This window comes from Neopsephotus bourkii, unplaced genomic scaffold (assembly GCF_033783945.1).
Source record: "Neopsephotus bourkii isolate Nb327-2 ecotype Australia unplaced genomic scaffold, CSIRO-AGI_Nbou_v1 NB_951, whole genome shotgun sequence".
NCBI classification, from domain to species: Eukaryota; Metazoa; Chordata; class Aves; order Psittaciformes; family Psittacidae; genus Neopsephotus; species Neopsephotus bourkii.
The window spans coordinates 2964168-2987039 of record NW_026901445.1 but is presented as its reverse complement, the minus strand read 5'-3'; the positions used below and the strand labels follow the sequence as shown (position 1 = coordinate 2987039).

At 40.7% G+C, this 22872-nt stretch overlaps 1 protein-coding gene across 4 annotated transcripts in view; it reads left to right on the top strand.

The window, feature by feature from the left end:
• Window positions 1–22872, top strand: part of ARHGAP22 (Rho GTPase activating protein 22) — a 150564-nt gene that overhangs the window by 67934 nt on the left and 59758 nt on the right. Inside the window, exon 1 of one of the 4 annotated variants that reach the window (XM_061358824.1) lies at window positions 21915–22192. The exons of the other annotated variants lie outside the window; for them this stretch is intronic. Coding sequence (XP_061214808.1) covers window positions 22141–22192 — 52 coding nt within the window. The 5' untranslated portion in view covers window positions 21915–22140. Of the gene's footprint in view, window positions 1–21914; window positions 22193–22872 lie in introns of those variants that run through there. 4 annotated transcript variants of the gene reach the window in all.

Below are 22872 nucleotides of genomic sequence, written 5' to 3'. Positions count from 1 at the left end.
TTGAGGACACCAGAACTGCACACAATACTCCAAGTGAGGTCTCATGAGAGCAGAGTAGAGGGGCAGGATCACCTCCTTCGACCTGCTGATCACGCTTCTTTTGATGCAGCCCAGGATATGGTTGGCTTTCTGGGCTGCAAGCACACACTGAAGCCGGCTTATGTTCATTTTCTCATCGTCCAGCACCCCCAAGGCCTTCTCCGCAGGGCTGCTCTGAATCTCTTCTCTGCCCAACCTGTAGCTGTGCCTGGGGTTGCTCTGACCCAGCTGTAAGACCTTGCACTTGTTATAGTTAAAACTTCATGAGGTTGGCATCAGCCCACCTCACAAGCATGTCAAGGTCCCTCTGGATGCCATTCCTTCCCTCCAGCACATCAACTGAACCATACAGCTTGGTGTCATCGGCAAACTTGCTGAGGGCGCACTCAATCCCACTGACAAAAGAATCTTTCCTTATGTGTGCCCTGTTCCTGTGGTGTCAAATTCCTGTTTCTGCTGAGGTTCCCTCCTGCACTGGTTTAAAATCTTCCTAGGCTTCAGTTGTTATTCCTAATGGACTGGTCGCTTCTTAGTTTATATACATGTTAGTGAGAACACATGCAAATGTTCCGAGTGTTGCTTGCTCACTACACTGCAAGTCAGCAGCTGCAGCATTACAGCTCTTCCTAGAACTGTGCTGGGCTTGTTCTCTGCATCTTTAAGAATAGTTCTTACCTTTACATAGGACCTATATCTTCCAAGATCTCTTATGACTGTCTGGGGTTGCTATTTCTGATCTTTAAGTATCATCTAAGTATTTAATTTGCACAATTCTCATGCTGTTTGCTTATACTGAAGCTTTCCTACTCACTGTGAGAATGTAAGCTCATCTACCGTTATGACATTCCAGCCTTGTGGAGACCCTGAATTAACAATTTGAATGTTTAGTGCCTAAACATCAAATAGGGGAGGAAAGCACCCAGTAGTTATGCCTCTGTTATTCTATTCTTGTCTGCTGTATTCAGTTCTTTCAGTGAACCTTCATTTGGGTTATTTATGTCAGATTGTTTTCTTTGATACTCATTTGAAAAACATTTTAAGGAAATTAGATATTATAGCTTTTTAGAAGAAAAAGTTCACACACAGTATGATGCCTGTAAACTGTGGACAGTAGAATAACATTATTGTAATTAACAGTAATGTTACTAATTTATTCTTGAGCAAAAAAAATCCGATACACAGACACTAGGTAATATCTGGGGGATAAATTTTATTTTCAGTCTTTTGGCCTGACTCAACAATTTGTAGACTGTCCAGAGCTTCAGTCATTTAAAGATATGCCTGTCCTTGCAGCAATACCCTCATTTTCTAATCCCAATTCTCAAGGGCATGTTGGATTAGTTTAAATAATGAATGTGTCTAATAGAGAGGAGTTGACATTGGATGTAGTTAATACAAAATAGGGCTGGAAATAGCGTGGGTGAAATGTAACCTTTGAAAGGACAAACTAATTTTCCTTTTGAAATGTGTGCCACAAAAGACTTATTACAGGTGTTGACATGCCATAGTTCTAAAAATCTGTTTCTATGTAACTTTATGGATGCTGAGGCTGGATTCAGTTCATGGACCCCCATTTTCCATTGCTTGGCAGCTATGTGAGCAGGTCTAGTGCTTGTACTTCAGTCTGTTCTCTCCAGCTTCATGCTGGGAATGGCCTTTGGTCCCTGTATTTTCCACCTTTCTAACTCAGCTGATGCCGGTTTTCCATATTACATAAATCTCACTCCTGATGAAGAGATGAAAGCTCACAAGAGAATGAGCTTTACATTTTAGTGAGTACTGTTTATAACACAGTCATGATGGGGCAAATATAAGCATCAAGGGAGGTATCTTAAAACCATACCTATAAAAAAAGGAGGTGGTGTGGGATCTCAGGTTCCTGGTATCAGCACTTCAGCTGATGCAAGTGTCACTATTACGAATGAAGAGGTAGTAGAGAGTCTCTGTTTTGTTTCTAAAAAGGTTTTGGGTTTTCTCTTCTGTGTTTACTCAGCAATGTGTTCCAGCTCCTGCGGAAAGTTGGTTATTGAATGTATTGAAGGTTTTGCTTTTTTTGAAGGGAAGAAAAAATGAGCCTCTTCTGCCACAAGAGGGAGAGCATGAGAAACGACAGAGAGAAGAAAGTGCGTGGCGACGGTTCTGCTCGTGTCTCTATTCCAGTCCCCACAAAGGGATAGAGAGATTTTTGGAGCTGAACTCCTCCTGTCGTTATGCCCATATGTACTGGAAAGCACAGATGCTAGAGATGGTCAAAGTCTAGTGAGCCTTGCCTAATCAGTATTGCCTACTGGTTCTTGCATGAATTGTGGTTGTATATCAGTTTGAGATGAACACTGCTAAGATTTTATATGAATCAGACTTGCAGATTGATTTATTCAGTAAGTCAGTCATAGTGCTAGAGCTGGGGTGTGGAGCCCAGGAAAGAAAGAACATCGATGGTTAGAATTCATCACTGCTTGTGTCTGGTGGGCACTCTGTTACTAAACCCATTTAACTAAATGGATATTGATTTTTAGTTAATTCACTATCCAACCAAGTCATGCTGATATGCTTCTAATGTACTCTGACTTCAGTTGTGCTGAAGGGCTACAGCTATTTAACTGCATTGAGTTTTATGTCAATTTAGTTAAATCGGCGTGAAAGTGAGTATTGACAAGCTCCAAGTATTTCATAATGGGGTTTTGCATTGTAAGTTCATTTTCCTGTCAGTTCAGGTTTTACCCTATATTCACCTTTTTATTTGCTTGTCAGTGATAACATCTTCTAGACTTACTTTTATTTTATAAAAACTGCCACAAAATAATTGAATATTAATGCTGTAATGTAAGAATCAGCACATCCAAGCCAGCACTAAAGCTACCTTTTATTTTGCTTCCTTCTTGCTGCAGATGGCCTATTATAATAGATGTCTCAGTTATTTTGTCTCATAGCATTCTTTTTTTTTATTTTTCCTTTGATAATAAGTTTATCAGAGAATACTTTCCAATGCCCTAGTATCATGATTAACTTGCAGAATCTATGAAAGGGATCTGTGAAAGTGAATTGCAAATGTTGCTCAGTTCAGCTGAGGTGGATGGAATGTAAAATACCAAGTAGATTTTGTGGAAATGTGTATATTTGTGTGTGGTAGGCTCATGTAGATGGTTCATGACGCAGAATGGAGCAATAAGAGTTCCTTCTGGCTTTATGGATGCCTATTGTGTGACTGAACACACTGCTCCCTTTGTCTGCTGGCAGTTCCTTGCCTGGCTGTTCTCTAGTCTGTTATGATGATAAACTCTGCAGGGCATGGACCATCTCTTGCTGTGGTCTAAAAGAGCCATGCACATCCTTATTATATACCACTCCCTCATTACACTATTTTTAGTTGTTTGTCTCAACCAGTTGTTACTTCTGTCTTGTAGATAGTGGAGACTGCCAGCTGCATGTTTAGACAGCACCTAGCACTTAGCAGCCTACACTTAGTGAACTTCTTTAGTCACTACTGTGACTCTATTTCCACCAGAGCTCTGTATTTTAGAGTGTTATGACACATGGAGTTATGGCCTAAATTTTAACCGAGGCATCTGTGTCAGCTGTTTCTGTGGTGATGTTATTACCCATACCTCAGTGCATCTCAGGTATTGAATTCATAAAAGTTTGAGGCATAATGTAAGGGGGCAAATTGCACAGTAGCAGTGGTATATAAATTAGCAAGCTGAATTCAGTTGTTTCCTGAAAACTGAAGGGAGAAAAAAAAAATCTGCTTGCTTTAGCCAAAGTAAAATCTTCTCAGTTTAGGCAGGCATATTAATTTAGGACATTTCATCCGGTATTTACAGCTTTTTAAAACTGTCGGGACAGCCTGAGGTTTCAAAAAGATTAATTCAGGGATGCCAAGCATACACCACACAGGCCAGAACATTCCCCTCCCATCCTGTTTGTTGGTGGTTCTTCAGATGTGGGCAGGAAGTGGGTCAAGGACTGGAGGGATTATTCTGGTAGTCTTGTCCCTGCTGTGCTCCTACCCAGAGGCTCCATAGATTATTTTTTTTTCCCTAACATGTGAACAAAATAAATTTTTCAGGTGAAGAAAATTCTAACAGCTCCTATGCATGCAATAGTGATGCATCTGATGGTGTGTTGGAAAGCACAGGCAACACATCCTGCATTTGACTCTATACATGCACATCCCATCACAAGATGTCACTTGTCCCTGTTGTTTGACAACTGTCATGTGATAGATCTCTAGTGACACGATGGGGGTAGGGTGCAATGCTTGAGGGCATCTGGGAGTGTGAGTTACTTCCAGTTACTTCCAGTACCAGCTGAGTTACTGTGTTTGTGTTTTACTGTTTGTGTCAGGCAGAGGGAGACTGAACATCAGGCAGTTCCCACACTAAACAGCTGGGCAGATGGGAGACCATGGTGACTCCTGGCTGCTGCCCTTGCCTCTCCAAGAGCTCACCACATGCTCAGCAACTGTAGTGCCGCAAACTGAACCTCATGGGGGATTTAGTTTTGCAAGGTAAGGAGCATGTGAATAAGGAAAATGGTGTCATGGTTGAGATGCAGCCTGTGCTTCATAAACTGAAGTATGTAATATTCATCTGTGAATTATGAACCTCTACTCCAGGTAGACTTGCTACTTGTTTTGGGGTTTTTTTGGTTGGTTGTTTTTTTTTTTTTCCCTACATGGAAACAGCTGCCCATTTTTATGTGCTCTTATGGGAAAATCCAGTATTTGTCCAATTAGAAATAGTTCTGAAACCGTTCAGATAGCTGCACCCATTCAAGGGGCAGCCTGGCAGCCAAGGTGGTAGCCAGGGATTGTACCAAAGGCCATGAAGAATTCCAGCTGTGAGCAAACAGCAGCCTTTGGATACCCAAGCACTGCCCCCTTCCAGCTGTCGTTTCTTTCACAGCTGTGGGAATGTTTAAAAATTATGGATGGCTAAGGAAGAGGGGAAAAAGATCACAGTGACTTTCAACTCTTTGGCTGAAAGCCAGATATGTTGTTATGGGCAGAAATTCAGCATTGCAACTGCAGCCATGAGAGAGGTATTCAGAGACTGGGATTTATTTTTAAGTGTACTTAATTCCAAGTTTCTTTCTCAGAATGTGAAGCCCTTGTTGGCATGCTGGGGCCCAGCCTGCCCTTTCTCACTCTCCCGGCCCTGACCTAGTCTTGTTTCATTCATTCCTCTCAGCTGTTATTAATAGAGAGTGCTTAGTTAATTTTTCATTCTCTCTCAGCTATTCCCACTCCAGTTTTGATGCTTGAGGACCTTGGGACAGCTGAGATGGATGTGAGGAAGCTGAGGTGGATAGAAGGGTTAGGTTTGTGTCTCCAGATGTTTACCTGCCAGGTTCTATTCCCATTGCTGCGCTCACATTACTGGGGAGCTTGCTTGCAACAGCTGTGGTTAGTGAATGAGATGATTCAAGCTGGCCTTCCTTAGGTATCAATTTGAAATGCTTGGGCTGCCTTTTTCAGTGCAGATATGCCTTTTAATGTTGGAGTGGGAGACTGGGGTATCCAAAGCATGTGAAATGACATGGCTAGGATTTCCTTCTGTGAGTCCAAAAAATGTCATGTCTAGATTTAGCTTGTCGTCAAAAAAGAACATGATCACTAGAGTTTGAGTAAGGAAAGAATCTTAAGGACTGAAATTACTCCGTGGACTGTTGCAAGTTCAGAGAAATGTTTGTGTTAAAAGAGTAGTTGAGACCATTTTAACTATATTTTAAAATTACGTTTTCCATCTCTTTGAATGGATGGGAATTGTATGGGTGTTTTTTCACTTAGAAGCAACAAATTTCAGATTAATGGAGAGTCTTATTTCTTGATCCAACATAGGTTATGGAATTGGAGAGAAATGTTCTGGTGAAAAAATACAAAACTATGTATTTTGGTATGCCCTGGATCTGTTACTGTGACCCTGTCTACCTGCAAGTCTTTGAAAACCTCTGGCATCAGTACATGGATGAATGACATGTATGGATGTTGTTGCCTACATCGAGTGGCTGTTATGGTTATCCTTAGGCTGCTGCTAGTGAAGCTCTATAAATAACACGAAAAACCTAGCCCAAGGAGGACGGAAGGGCCTGAGACCCAGGGTGTGAATCTGTTTTCTGCTGCATGTTCATGCCTCCTTCTGTGAGGTAGCTTGACATCCTGAATTGCAAGCTTCTAGAGAGCCATACAGTTTAGCTGAGCCAGCCTTGTTGCTTTTGGCTATCCCTGATTCCTGTGCTAGACTGCTCAAGTTGGTAAGTCCTCTGTGCCAATTTAGGATAGCCACACCTGTGGGAATGGAAAGCTATGTTAGGTTTGCCAACTACCTTGAAAAGTATCTGAACACTAAAGGGATATTAGGATAAAAGAATATATTTACTGCTTAACAAATACTAGCTTTTGTCCACCTGTGTTTTAAATAGCTTCTAGGAAGATCGAAAGACTTCCTGCTGTTTGTAACTTAACAAGAGATTCAGTTTTAGTTATGTCTGGGCAGAAGTGATAAGTGCTTCATTAGTTTCTATGATAGTGATGGCCTGTGTGCCATCATCCACAGACAGTAGGTAGCAGGTGTTTACCTCTTACCTACAAACATAATAATTCACATCTCTTAGAAGGACCAATCCTTTGTGGCTCAGTGGAGTACAGCATTCAAACACAGCACTTAAAACTGAAATGTATTTCTACAGAGAGTTAAAAATAGACATCTATATTTTATATAAATGTGTAACTGAAAGGGATGGAAGGAATTGACTGTAAGGGTATTTGACTGAGATTAGATATAATGGCAGCCTAATAAATTTGGGAATAAACAAAAAACTTTTGAGGGACAGAGAAGTTAGGAAAACTTCATTCAGTGAAGCCAGAGACATCCATAGTCAATTATCTGATTTACACTGTGTTCCCTACCATACAAGGATATTGGGAAAGCAGAATCCACTCACAAGCAATGAGGTGTGTAGATAGAATAAGGCTGCTAAAATAGACCGGAGTAGATTTAGTCTTAAACCAGCAGTGAGATGAGTTGGTCTCTTTAACCTGGGACTCAAGACACCATCTTGCTTTTACTGGGAAAAGCAAATTTTTTGTTGCACCACATTGATTTGTTAATATTAGGAATTGAGCCTTTGAGGTTCCCTTTTGTCATAAACATGCAAGTGGTGTGTGTATGTTGTAATGAAAGGCTTTAATAAAGTTGATTAGGAAGCGTGTGTGTGCCTCACTGCTAACAACACCAATGCAGCTGGAGAGGCTGCAGAGACAAGTAGCTGTTGTTGTGGCTTCTAGCAAGGGTTCCCTTCAGGCAGGGAGCAGATGGGAGATGGGGGAAAGAAGGGAGTTAGGGGAAAATATGGGTTCCACATGGAATCATTATTGTTCTGTTCTGTATTTTTCCCATATATAAACCCAAAGTGCCACCCCTGTTGCTTGAGGCAGGAGAGATCTTGCAAGAATTGAAGGGCTTAGCAGACTCATGAAAAGGGCCGGCTAGCCCTCTCTCCTTACAGCTCTGGCCTTTGGTGTTTTGGGTTGTTGGCTTTCAAATTGCTTTGGATTTTCTTTTCTGACTTACTGTTGGCAGCATGTGTAGGCCCTGGGATGTTTTCACATCCCTTTTAACAAGTTCTGCACCACCTGTTTTGGGGTTTTTTTTCTGCTCTCTTTCTTGTCTTTAAGCTATGAAATACTGTAGGGAAAATGCTTCTGATAAACATGATACGCTCTTCAGGATGAGGATCAACCTGAATTGTTCCTATTGTATATTCTCCATGGCTTGAAGCTTGTACAATGTTCTGTGGGTTATTTCTGGATAGCATTGCAGACAATGCTGAGGTTCAGATCCCATTGCAGAAGATGCTGTCTGACAATATAAATGGATAGGTTTACAGGAAATCTCGAGAAACGTGAAACAGCAGTAAGAAATATGTGGCAGTGCAGGACCTATATCTGCTGTTGACAACTCCAGAACTGCCTGTCAGTTGAATAGCAGCTCAGCATGCTTGAAAGAAGAGCAGTAGTTTATAAAAAAACCTTACATTATATATGTGCAGGAAGAAGGAGTAGAACTGGTTCCGAGTTATCTATGTAGTTGTGATAGTCTTGCCAAACTGTTTACAATAGCTTGTGTATAAGCCGTATAGTAACAGAACAGTCAGTAACAGTTTTACTGTAACCTTGCTTTTCCATAGGTAGATCTTAAATACTAGTTACCCAGTAATTTTGTTGAAAACCACAATTATGACAGGAATCTGGTTTTGACAGAAATTAGGCTTTTTGCAGTTTAAGTAAAATCACTTAATTAAAATAAGAATGATATGGAGAGAATCCTGGCCATGATGCTTGGAAGCTGTTCAGCTGAGCATACAGCAGGTAACTGTATGACAACATGTAAATTCAGAGAGCCATGTAATGCCTTGGAATAGAATTGATGTGAGGTCTCTTACTTTGCAGCCCAAACCATGCTTTCTTTGCTGCTTTCATCGCATACAAATTCCTTTGTAATTAGCCATTCCCTGTCATCTCTCATTGTTGCCAAGATTAATTTCTCTATAACGTACACATTTTCAAATAATACATTGGTTTTCATCTCCTGTGGTTATTTCTGTCTTCATAACCTGTCTAGGATTCTTTGCTCTAGTTTTGTCATTGCAGTTTGCAACACACTATCTTCACATACTCTTACACTTGCAGATCTTTATGAAGATATTATTTGAACACTACATAAAAATTACAGGGTGTGCTCTTTTGGGAGAAATACTGGATTCCTCTAAATGTAGTAGCTCTTGATGCAGACATGAATCTAGACACAAGACCTGAAGCATAGCCGAGACTAGAGCCTAATACTGTGTGTGTTATGGTGAGAGATTAGACATATACTGAAAAGCTGACAGTCTGAGGTTGTTTCAAGAATTTAACAGGGTTTTAGAGCTGTTAGTACCAAAGATATAGTAATGCACTGTTCTGATTTGAATTCATTTGATGTTTCATATTTGTACTAAAAAAAAATAAATCCATCCCCCTAGGCTCTAAACCAGCAAGCTTTATTTCAACACAGATATGGTCTGCTTATATAGATATGCTCTGCTTATATCATTCCAATTTTGTGTTGGATTAGGTATCTTTTCTCCTGCAGCTGGCATGAGGCTGATGTAAACTCTCTATTGTGTGCTTTTGCTAATTTGACAGAAATGTGATTGTGTCCGTGCCTGATCTAGCTCAGTCATGCCTTAAATGATTTGGTAGCTTAGAGCCAGCAGTAATTGTTGTGGAACTTCTGCCATATTAAGCAAGACAGAAATAAGAAGTTGTCATCACCATTTTGCTTAAGGGGAGCTACAGCAAAGGGAACAAAACCATGTTCCAGCTCAGAGCAGAACTGACCTTCTGTCTCTGAGCTTCCTACTGTGCTGCTTGCTATTGCATGTCCCTTCTCAAGTTTAGTACACTGCATGCTGTGATAATGCTTATTTTTGAGAACCCCTTCAGAGTTTTGGGTTCCTCTGGCAGCATTTGTGCTCCAGACAACTTGAGTTACTGCAGAAAGGAGTTCAGGAGCCACAGGAAATGGTACTGTAATGAAATCCAAACATTTCGCCCCTGCTGCACTTGTTTCACGGTATCACAGTATTCTAGAGATTGGGAGGGACCTCAAAAGATCATCTAGTCCAATCCCCTGCCAGAGCAGGAACACCTAGATAAGGTTACACAGGAACATGTCCAGGTGGGTTTTGAATGTCTCCAGAGAAGGAGACTCCACAACCTCCCTGGGCAGCCTGTTCCAGTGTTCCGTCACCCTCACTGAGAAGAAGTTTCTTCTCAAGTTTAAGTGGAACCTCTTGTGTTCCAGTTTGTACCCACTGCCCCTTGTCCTATCATTGTTTGCCACTGAGAAGAGCCTGGCTCCATCCTCGTGACACTCCCCCTTTATATATTTATATACACTAATAAGGTCACCCCTCAATCTCCTCCAAACTATAGAGACCCAGCTTTCCTTGTTGTACAGTCTTATTGTAGCAACCCAATCCATTTTGTCTGGAATACTTTGCCCTTTATAAACCAATACCATCTCTGAAACCCATTGTTTACTATCTTCCCGTTGATTAGTGTTTCATTCTCTTCCTATTACCTTTATTCTTGCTTGGAGAAGGGGTCTGGCTCAGGACAGTAATTGCATGGATTATTCCTCTTTTTTGTTATGCCTGCTTGTAAATTATAGATTATAATAACATTAAGCTTTATAGTTACCTGGAAATTTTGCATTTAATGTTAACATAAGCTTGATTACAGTTTTCAAAGGGACTGTCAAGCCCTGATTCTCCTTTAAGGTAGAGTTAGTGCCAGGTATAGACACAGTTTGATGTCCACTCAGCACAACCACTGTCATGTATGCAAGGTCATTACGGCAGAATTAGGAAGACTAGTTATTCTGAAGTAGTGTGTGAAGTCCTTCAGGTCTGACCAGCAATCTTAGCTCTGGTTTTGTCAGGTCATGAATAGAGCAGGCTAAATGCCAGGTAAATCTCCCACAGTTCCCAAACTAGGAATTAGCCATTGACCTTAAAGAGCCAATGTAGGGGAAGGGCTGTAGAGGAGAGTGCTGAGGAAAAATAGTACTTTAGAGGGCAGAAGGAAAGATCTAAAAGCTCATTGAGATGGTGAGGCGGCTCTATCTCCTGCTGAAGTTACTATCTCAGAAAGATCATTTGCAGAGATGCTCTCCCTTCCTCAGGCCCTTTCCCTAGGTGACTCAATCAGACTCAGCAGAATTCACTTGGCTCCTTTCTACCAGGACAGAAAACATTGGACAGCGATCAGGACAGGCTGGGGTGGTGGATCTATCCCAGACAAGGCAGCCCTTATTGCCCAGGGTACTGCCCCTTTACTGCCAGCCCGCGTGATTCAGGCAACCTTGTGCAGAAGCTGTTTCAGCAGTTACAGGCAACTGAGGGAGTCTTGCAGTGGATGTTACTGGGCAGCTGTAAGAAGCAGCAATGTTCCTAGCCTGGCAATAATGCAAGGGAAGTCAGGCAATGTCAGTTTTTAACCCTACTTCTCTTGCTTAGTGGATTACCATGATATACTGCCTAGGCTTGCTGGTCAGGTCCGAGCAGTATTGTTCCCTGCTCCTTTTGTGGCAGTGCTGTGGACAAAGTTTCAGGAAAGCTGGCAGCAGCTGAGCAGTGGCTTCTGTAACAGCTTCTTGACCACGCACAGTGGATAGCCAGTGTATGACAGCATGTCTGTTGTCAGCTGCTGTACAGTGATAGATCCTGTTCAACATGCCTCAAAAGAGGAGTCAGAAGCATTCTCAGCTAATGTACTGGTCACTGTTGCTCTAATTACCATATCAAAAAGCATCTAAGCAGACAAAATTACTGCAGAAATTGTTCTCACACTGTTTGGCTGCAGCAGCCTGTTCAGAGCTCCTAAAAACAGCTACCTGTGGATCAAGGCCATGGCTGCTAGGACTGAAAATGCAGACATCCTAGTTCTATATTCTGAAACAATAATGTATACACTGCAGAAATGGGGAAGAAACAGAAAATCAAAAATATTTAGATGAATAGGAGATGTCTTCACTTCTCCACCTTGGCACCAGTAAGGTGCTGATATCATGGGAAAGATCATCAAACCGCTAGGCTGTTCCAGAGTTTGAAATGCAAGAGTAAGTCATTATTAATGTTATTCCTCTTTTTGTCCTCTTTATTGAGGGTCTAGCTTCTCAAGTGACAGTGTGTCATCTTCATTATAATGTTGGTACTGACCATCAGAAGCTTTTCCTGTATTCTTTGTGTATGCTAGGGACCATTGTGGCTTCACTTTCATTCACCTCCTGTCCTCTGCATACACTTTCTAAATTGGAAAATGGAAAATCTAGAAGTAATTTATAAAAACACAGGGCAAAAATTGGCACATAGGAGAGCACACTGCAAAAGAAAGTTACCTCATTTCCAGTATTGCCCTGTGCTCCTTTTTTCACAGGTATCACTCTCAACAGATAAAAGTCAGTATAGCACTGCTGTCTTGAGTAGAGCAATGCCACCTGGAAAGCTGAGCTTGTAGGGAGCTGCCTCTTTCATCTGTAAATTTACCATCAGTCCTGGATTTTGTGACCCAAGCCTCACCCAAGTCCCATAGCAGTGTGCCTATTCTGTGATACAACAGGACATGGCTGGAGATTTATTGACAGCTTTGCGTCTGTTTAAAAATTGGAGAAAATACCTTCAGTTATGTGATTACAGATGCTTTCTTTCTGACAATGACTTCAGTAGCCCTTTTCCTATGCTTATCTGTCCATTTTTACTCAACAGACATATGCCCTCCTGTAAAGTAGATTTAGCACTTTGATCATATTCTTGATCTCCCCTACTCTAATTGAAACAATCCCCAAAAAGGACATACCAAAATTAAGAGTAACGGGAATAGTTTCAGATGAATGGATGGCTTCCATGCAGGAAGAAACTGCCTAGGTCTTAAGAGTAGATAGAGAGGTGGATACAACAGAACTGAATATAACTGTGAACAGTATGGGCAAACAAAAAGAGTATAATTAATTATTCAGGACTAGTCATAACACAGCAGGTAGGATTACTTAGATAATCAGAATACCTATTTTTAAAATGGAAAAAGGGCTTTTTTTTTTCTTCACAATTCACAATTATATTGCAGCCCTCATTACTGTAGTTTATTATGGGAGCTAAAACCCAAATGGTTTCAGAATGGGATTAGGCACTCATAGGATAGCAAGTTTATTGGTAGCTGTTACAGACAGCTGTAACATACGGATGTGTATATTCTATATAAAACAGCAAAAATACTACATTTGTATTGTACTTTTTCTGTACCTTCTTACTGTACATCCAACTCTGATCTGACTAAACATGGCTAGTCTTCTGGTTTATAGTTTTGTTTCTTCGTTTTAACTTAAGGTTCAAGTTTGTATAGTGTTCTGGAACTTGTTTAACTTGCAGTGTTGTGGGATGTATGGTATACCCTGACCTAAACAGCTTGTTTACCACTGGTACTGGGGGTTGGACTTGTGAACCAAAGTGACCCAGGCTGGGTGCAGTTTTCCAGTATGTTAGATAAACCCATGGGATCCTACCCTTTTGAGCAAATGTTACACAGCCTAAGATATTTGAGGCTTTTAAATGTCTCCTGCTCTGGTCCTTCCTTCATCCTGAGACTGCATCCACCTCCTTTTTCACCCTGGGGCTGCATTATATTCTTGACATAAACCATTGATGCCCTGTTATAAAATCTAATCAATAATGATTTCCCTCTTTTAAATATTTAATTCTCTGTCTTTGAATAAGTACTCAGGTAGAAAATCATAATTATTGGCTGCTGTAGAGAGCAACTGACCCCAGTCTAAAATGGAGATTGTCATGGTAGAGCTGGTGATCTATGGTGACAGGGTGGCTAAGCTACCTGAATGTTTGTGTGCAAATGATTTACAACAAATCATCTTGACCTGTTAGGTGAGGGCATTTGCATTGCTGTTACTGGGTTTTGGACTTAGCATCTTGATTTCTGCCTCTTCAAATGTTTTTGACTGTGTATCACTGCATTAGCTTCAGGTATGTTGAGATGATTTTCTGCCATGCAATGGGCGAGAAACTCAGAGGAATCAGTGCAGTTTAAAGCAAAATGCTGGTAAATTTGCTTCATATCTACCATATTTGATATGAAAGGTGGAGAGACTACATTTCATTCCCTAAGGACAAGTGAGCAAAGCAAAGTAATGCCAATTCACAGTAGCCTATGGACTGTGGACCTGTGTACAGTAGAGGAGTGTTGAAGATGCTGACAGTCCTTATCAGTGAGGCTAGTGGTGTGAAAGGTTTAGCTGGTGGGTGTTGATAGATCAAATCAGTTCAGAGCACAGAGCGTGCAACTGTCTCTGGCTCTCCATCCTCCACTGGGAAAGGAACTGTCTGAGCCCCTGTAGCATTACGCTGCAGCTGCAGGGCCTTTTCTGAACAGAGAGGAACTCTTAGGCGTTAATGCTGGTGAAAGAAGGAAAAATTGGAATTTTTTTTTTTTTTTTTTTTTTTTTTTTGCTGCTGTTTGGGTGTTTCTATTTCTTTGTTATTTTACATTTTGGTTACTTGCCTCCATTTCTGTTCTCTAGGAAAATAGTGATCCTGGGGGAGGAAATCTGTGGAAAGATAGTGGTTTAGGCTTCCTAAATTGAAATTACCTTTCAGCAAAGCAGTGAGGAAAAATTCATTTTGGGTCATCCCAAGACAGTTTGCTGACTTCCAGACAAAATGTTTTTAGTTTATTTTCACACTGTTTTTCCTAAGCTTTTATTTTGCTGTAGATCAGCAGAGATATATATATCAAGAGGAATATTTAAATACTTCATGAAAAACTTAATAATTTGAGATGTTTTAATTTAGGCCAGACCCATTTGCACTGAATTAAAAAAGTGTTCCAGTCTCCTGGAAATCTACCTTCCACTTCTTTTGGCTCTGTTCTCTTGTGGAGGTCCTTCTGTGGGTTTAACTACTCTAACTGCACCAATCTGAAGTTGAATGTATGTTGTACACTCATTACTGCTCAAGGGTGAAAAAAGCTGTGTTCTCTAGTCAACACAGCTGGCTTAGCAAACACTGCCAACACAGTTAAGTATCAGTTACCTGTTCCCATGAGGCTTTTGTTTAGTGTGACCTACAGGATGTGTTATGGTAGCAGATCTGCAGCTTTGTTAGTCTAAGCTGAAGCTGTACAAAAATGATACTTCAGTCTGCATCTGATATCTCTCTGGCATCATTGGAAAAAACTCATAGTATAACTTTAGCTCTGGAGCTTAGTTAACAGGCCTAAAGCTGTCAGCTGTGGCTGTGCACAGGAAAGAAGTGGAGCCAGATTCTCAGCTCCGGATAAATTAAGATTTGCTGATATCATTAGAGCTGATTGACTTCTACCTGCTGAGAATTTGGCTCAGTGTCATGACTGCATTTTTTTCCCCTGCTGCCCCTTGAAATACAGTCATCTTCTGTTTGATTGAATATGTCTGTATTCTAGTTGGGACAATTTCTGTTGTAATTGCCAGTTCTGGACAGAAGGTGTTTACCTGCTTGTGAGCTCTATTAGAGAGAAAGGGAAAAACTGAAAGTTAAATGTCAAGCGACATGATGATGCTGTGAGGAGGCACCATAGAAACAGAAGGGATCCTGGGCTGAGTGCAGGACTAAAGGGGTTGCAGGTCACAGGCAAGCAGTAGTATAACCCTGAAAGAAGGAACAATCTTGGTTTAGGATACAGGAACCTGCACTGTTTCTGTTTCCTCACATTTTTATGTGAAAGAGAAGTTGTGTGTTATTCTCAGCCCAGTGGAGGGGTGTGAAAAGAGAAATACTGAAGTACAGAACCTTGGTACTTGAGGCTGGTTGTAGCCTAGCATTCAGATTCCGTTCAAAACCAGTGAATTGCCAAGGCAGATGTAATGCGCTTGAATGAGTTTAGTAAGATGATCAGGACTCTGTTTACCAGTGTGGCTTGCTTAGAGCAGTGCTCCCAGCACTCAGGGAAACAGGAAGAAATTATAATTAAAGGCAGCTTTTAAATTCAGTATGTGGCTGATTTGCATTTTACCATTATATTCCTCTTTCCTCTTGCCCCTATAAAAGCCTGGGGAGTTTTGCATAGTGAGACTGGCATTGCTGTGTTTCATTATGTATGCTTGAGGGACTGCACAGTGGCAATTGTGTAATGAGAATGAAAATCAGAGATTACTCTGGGGAGAAAAAGAAACTTTTCCCTGAAGTGGTGCCCAGAGGCTTTCATCGTCTTGATTGCACATGTGGGGCAAGGTTGTGATTCTGTTACTAGCAGTGCTGGAGGATGCAATGGGAGGCTGTGTGGTGCTGGAGGGGATTGTTGGGGGCTTGTACACAGTGGCTCTGGAGCTGCAGGATAAGGATATCTCACAGAAGCTGTGCTCCCAGCTTATGTTGCGTGTGCAGTCTGTCTGTTTAGCTCCTATCTTTCTGTCCTTGTCTTCATTTTCGTTATGCTGCTTGGGATGTAGAGTACAGATGTCTCTGCTAAACTTCTTTGCTTGTATGACTAGGAGCAGAATTGCACCTATTTCATACACTGAGGATACAAGCAAAGGCTCCTCTCAAAACACTTGCAGATTTGCAATGATTTATTCTGATCCATTTTATCTACTGTGTCCCTAAAAAGCTATTCTTTGCATCCAGTCCCAGCAGTAAAAATATGTTACTGAATCAGTTTGTTATCAATATCTTTAATTAAGCACTTTAAACATACTACTTTGTCTTGTTCCACTTTGTTGGTGCTGCAGACAGATTTCTGTCTTCATTTTGGTTTAGGTACCTACATAATTTCATTGCTTTCATTTACAAAATTTAACAAGATTGTGGGGCTTCCCTTTCAGAAATATGTAGGCCTACATTCATATGCTGTGGCTTATTAATATGTGTTTTCCCTTAAAACCCTAATTTTTAATACTATGATTATGTAAATCTTGCAGCTTTCATTAATAAAAAGAAAGTCTGTTGCTGCTTGTGAATTTAAAATAAAGATCTGTAAAGGCTCATAAACAAGAAGATAAATAATAATGAAAATTTCCTATCAGCTGGAAGCCACTCTCCTGATTTTGGTGGGCTGACCCGTAATTTGTGAATGCCTGGAGTGACAGTGATTCAGAGGCCAGATTGTGTGCAGGCTGGTTGGCAAACAAAAGTCACTTCAGAAACATGTAATTTAAAAACCAGTCAAGATAAAAATGCCTCCTGGAAGCTATCAGTGGACTTCAGACTACATTGTAATCTTCTGTATCAAGTGTTTTTTTTCAGCACATCACCCTCTTCAGCTCAAGGAATTTAGGAAGTCCTGGTAAGCAGAATAAGGAAGCACAGGGATGTACTAGGGAAATAGCATCTGTCCCCTTCTAATGCCCTGTCCAGTTAAGCTAGAGAGAAAAAAAAGAAACCAAAATAAAAAAACCAGCAAACTATAGGACAAATTCTGTAGCCTTTATGTAGGGGAAATCCCATTAACTTCAGTGAGAAAGTTTGCATTCTGATTTTTAGGAAATTAATATCATATATTCACACAGTAATGCCACAGAGCTTTGCAGATGTGACGAATGGAGCAGTGAAATGCCTCTAACTCTGGACTTTTAGCACGTAATTCCTGCAAACTCTTGTCTTTGAATTTTGAAAATCTTTCCTTCATTGGAACATGTTTGCTTGAATGTGACTTTAGGAATACAGCCAGTGGTGCTTGAATATACCCATAACGTAGGCATAAATTAAACCCCATTCTTGCTCTGAGACAGATAAGCATGAAGGGTATTGGTGATCTGTTGATGAATCCTACTTAAGTCATCAGTGAGTGCCTTCATTTAATGAAGCCATAGTAAACGTTAATATTAACACTGCAAAAAGCTGTAAAGTTACAGGCAGCCATACTAGCTAGCTACAAGTATTTAAAAGCCTGGGCATGAACTCGTACTTGGCTATTCTGGCCATAATTAATGATGACAAGTATGTTGGAAAAATAATTATTTTGCTTGCTTTTAAAGACAATTAGTTGCTCAAGGCAAGTGAGAGGGTGGGATTTATGTGGTTGTAATAAGCCTATGTAGATGGCATCTTCCCAGAAGAATATTGTAGCCACAGGATCTTTATAATTGACCTGAGATCCCTTTGTTCTGCAGATACAATTTATGTATGTGGTTCACAGACTAAAATGACCCTACTTGTTTTAGGGCAGGCTGAGTTCTAAACTGCTGAAAGGAAAAAAGGCCACTTTTATCAGCCCGGTCAGCAACAGATAGAAATCTCGTATGGTCACTTTGCAGGGGGTAGAAATATTTTTAAATGGGCACCCTGAGTGCATGCTCTTTCCATCTGATAAACTAGAACTTGAGGGTATGGGAGCAGGCTGGGGTGAGTGCTACTACAGTCATCTGGTATCCCTCCTGTGTTACAGCTCGCATACCATGGAAGCTTTTGCCCAGCATGTGGCCATGATGCCATCTTCTGATGGCCACCTGCCTGCTCATTTACCATGTTCAGCTGCAGAGCCTTGGTCCCTTTCCAGCCCAGACATGGTGGTGAAGTCAGAGGAAGTGCCTGCTCCTCCACTGCCTGTCACTCTAATGCATTGTGTTAGTGGGTGATGGAGGGCAGCTGCTCCACCTCCACTCCTCCTCCTTCCCCACCAGTCATTGCCATCCTTGCATTCAAGGGCTGAGAGCCCTGTAGCCTTGTCATATAGGCTGTGATCACATGCTTTAACAATAAGGTAGAGTCTTACTGCCTTTCACTTGGAGTTTCATGCAGACTTTGCCCAGGTGGGAAATAACATCAGAAAGTCCCCCTAGGCTGTAATTCAGTGGAAAATTCCAACATGTGGCCCCAACTAACAGTCTAATAGAAAGTAGCAGTTTTCATGACTGTTGTCAGTCACTGCACTGTTCCTCTGAGGTGGTGAAATTCTCTTGGGCCACAGGAGAGAGAAGGGGAACAAAAAAAACCTATGTACTGATCACTTGCATGCATTCAGAAAAAACTTCCTCATATTCCCTTTTTAATCTTGTGTTGATTGTACGGAAGTTATGATCCCTTTCTCCAATTCCCATCTGTAAGATGGGGGAAGATGGTGCTGACATTCCTAGTAAAGCATTTTGAAACCTGATACAGAAACTTATTAGAGAAAATGCAGTATGAAGAGTCATAGGTGCTTTTCTCCATGCTAGTCAGCCTGCTGCTAACAGCAAAGATGGTGCTCAGTGTTTGTACTCTGCACAAATAGTCAGTCTGTGAATGGGAATCTGAAGTTGTGGAAAGGAGGATTGGAAGATGAGAGACCCAATAACTATATTAATGCTTTTTTTTTTTTTTTGAGTGATGATACCTAACAGAAAAGTATTTAGCTTTCTTGTAGTCCCAGTTAAAACTAGTCCTTTCTAAAAGTGCTACTGAAGGAAGCAGACTGAAAGCTGGGTGAATGATTATGTTGGATCCAATCCAGTCTATTCTTGGTGTCTGCAAATTTTTGTCAGGATAGAAATTTTCACCTGATCTCTCTCTCTTTGGAGAGTTGATTAAGGAAAGCTATGCCTAAGAAACAGAAAAATACGAGCGAATAAAGAGTTCCCCCATTATGAAGATACAAGGTTTTAGGGTTCCTCAAATTAGGTTGTGGCAGTAGGAGGTGTGGAATGGAAGAAAAGGAGTCTGTGTTTCATAGCAGTGAATAAGACACACAAATGTTTGTTTGCATAAGTTCAAAGTTCCCTCTGGAAACTGAAAGTCTTAACAGGAGGGCAACCTCTGCTTTTAGGTCCAAGGGCAGAGTGAGTTAGAAATGAAGCAGAATATAAGTGTACTGGAATAAAAAGCATAAGGGTCTTGTGCAAGGTCATTAAATGGCAGATTTTTAGGCAGGTGGGAGGGATTACTGCATTAGTCAAAATTTGACTTTGTGTTAAAATGGCAGAGGAGGGAATTTCCTTGTGGGTTTACTGGGTGTTTCTCTTTTGTCATTTTAATTTACTATAAGCAAAAAGGCAGACTTACTTCAGCAGAAACTCCAGCCTGGTGCGTTGCTGTGTGGATGACACGTCTACTGGCAAAGAGGAAGTTGAAAGATAAAGGGGACGTTCCAAAGGCAGTTTGGGTATAACATCTTTTCCCATGTACCACACAATGATAGCAGGAGGAAGTGTCATGACATTCAGGGAACTCTCTGAGTCCATCCTGACTGCTGAGTTTCTCCTTCAAAATAACTGGATTCTAGTGTAAATCTTTGTTAGGGACCTTCTGGAAAGAATTGTCAGTGGTGGAAAGCCCCTTCCTACCTCCCTCCCCCGGAAGAAAGGAATAAAAATATCTAGATATTCATGGCTAATTTGTGAGGCCATAGATGGTGTTAGATCTGGAAGATCATCCAAGTGGTCCTTGACAACATGAGATTAGGTTCAGGTATTGTTTCCAGATTAAATATGGTGTGGATAAATTTTACTAGACTGATTCCTTCCATACTCACACAGACACATTCTGATGTGTGCCAGTCTGATCATGAATGGAAGAGATGTAGTAGGTATATGCATGTGTGCAAAATTTTTCCGCTTTCTGAAACAGATGGTATTGGGCCATCTCCAAGGGCAGGGAAGTAACTAGTTTGGCCCCCCCATTCCAAGATCATGTGAATTCCCAACCCACAACCTGCTGCAGTTCACAGGTGGCAACTGCCCGTATCACTGACTCATAGGCACTCTTTTCTCACCTCTGTTCTCTCTGCTCCAAGGTGCCTAAGTACACTTTTGTTCAAACACCTTAATATAATTAAGCTAAACACAGGTTAACTTAGTTTTCTATGGAAGAATTGTGTGCCTGAAAGCTTCTCAGCTTATTTTCAAACTGTCTAATGAAAGAACAGAGACTTGGGTTTTTTGGTATGGTAGTACAGATATAGGAACAGTGGCATCTTACTGAGCATCACAGGATTTATGAATGCTCAACTAGGGCAAAGATTTTCAGATTGAACACTGAATGGATTTCCTTGAAGTATGAAGCTTGTCTTTCCTAACTAAAAAAAAACATAAATAATATATATATTTGTAAGCTGACAACAAACGGTTCAAGAAAAGGCCCTGCTGTTAGCTTTCTACCTTGCTGAGTGCACCCCTAGTTTATACAGTCTGTATTATAGAATTGTATGCTCTTTTATTTTATAAGAATAGTACTAGGTTCATTTGAATCATTTTGAAGATTTAGAAATCTGACTTCACATCCAGCTGAGTCAATAGGTTATTGGTTATAGGTTATAAATGTTTTCAGGTAACTGCATGCATCTCAGTGCAGTGATGACTTGGCAGTATCCCAAAGGCTGGAAGCAGTAAAAGCCGAGAGCTGAAGTACTCATGGAAGTATAGATCTCTTGCTTGTGCATGTTTTCCATGACGAGTCTATGAGCTTTTAAGAGAGTGAGTCCTGTATTCTAGTCATTATTCATAGGAAGACTTGAAGCACAGAGAAATTGATGTGTTCCAGGGTGCATAGGAAGATTTCTGGCATTGTCCTTTATATTCCAAGGAGTGAGGATGGAGGTGTTGCCTGCCCAAGCGATATGCTGTGGTAAAGTGAATTAGAGGTAGATGACTAGGAGGAGGCAGATATGGATAAATATCATTGCCATTAAATATACTGTCGCAAATTTATGGAATTAGACAGGACACAAAGGTGGTACCAAACTGCCTTAAGCTCTCCAGAGTGAGCAACAGAAGCAACAAGAATAAGACTAAATTTCCAGATCAGACCATCCTGGCTGAATAAAAGCAAGAGAGTTTTAGATGGCTTTTGGTCCTAAAAGCAGCATGGCAGAGTGACAGTGCCATAATTCTGGAGGGCAAAATAATGGACTTTAAGTACTTGTCCTTCTGTTAGTACCTACTGCCCAAGAGCCTCAGAGACTTTTACAAATAGAAACATGGCTGTATTGTTACTCCATTTGAAAGGTAGGGAAACTGAGGCATCGGTTACTGGGGGGACTGGAATCAAAACCTTCTGATGATTTCTTTTACTGCTTAGGAAGGACTCTTTTATTTCCACAAGTGCCTAAGAAGAAAATGAGAGGATAGCCCAGTGATCTGACATAGCAGGTTTATAGTGATTGTTTTTCCCTCTAGACAAGAAGTGGTTAATAGAGTCAGGGTTTTTACGTTCTCCAAACCTGATGTGTTTTGTTTGGGCTTTTTTTTTTTCCTCCCTTCTCAACATATTGCTGGTTGCTGTAGCAGCTGAGTAATGCAGAAGTTCTGCGTGAAAAAATGCTTCCTCCTTATATGATACTGTACATATTGTCATGGAAATTGTCCTCATTTCCCCCGAGCACACTTTAAATAACTCGAACAGCAGTGCTAATGAGCAGAAAGATATCTGCAATCCCCACCGTGCAACTTGACATACTTTATCCCGCTCTGAATTCCCTTTGCTCATCACTGAGCATTTTAAAGATCTGGTATAATAATTCGCTTTCTCTCTTTGGTCCAGTCATTTGCTCTTAGCACTTGGTAATAAAAGGTCAGCTCTGGCTGAAAACTCAGTGTTTCAGCCATGCCATTTTTTACTGCCAAATATCTTAAGAAAAGCAAGTGTCTCCGAAAGGGTAAGTCATATTTTTGGTGTGTTTAGTGTCGTCTGTTTTACTTAAAATCATAGTAAAGGATTTATTTGGGATTAATAAGCAGTGGGAATGGATCTATTCATACTGCCGGTCGGTTAGCACAGGGGGTTTGGTTATGCTGTCTGCATTTTTAGTTCAAGATACAGTGTATGTTATTATCTTGCATTTTGCACTCACTAAAGCTGAATGAGGGAAAGTTTAACCCTTTAAACATGGAGCATATGTTTTGCACAGGGGTGGAATTCCTAATGCAGAGCAAAACAACAACAGAATGCCTATGTATATTTGTTTTTCCAGGTAAGTTTAAGTAGGCAGCTGAGTATGGTATTTTTGTTTCTGTTGTTCAAAAGGAGTTTTAAAATACAACAAGGTCTACACTGTAATAATAACTTAAAATGAATATTGCCAAGTGAAGGAAAAGCATATTTCCTCTTAGCATCTTTCCTATGAAGGGCTACATGTGTACATGATTCAACATAGATTTTCAGCTCACTGTTGTGAGGTTTGCTTTGAGAATCGTTGTATGGGTTTTTTCAGGAAATGTGATTGTTCTTCTTCCAGGTAGATATAAAACTCTTCATGAGAGCAGTTTGCCTCTAGCATTGCAGAATTGACAATGTAGTAAACTCCTAATAGTGAAACATATTGCTTGTATTTTTCTT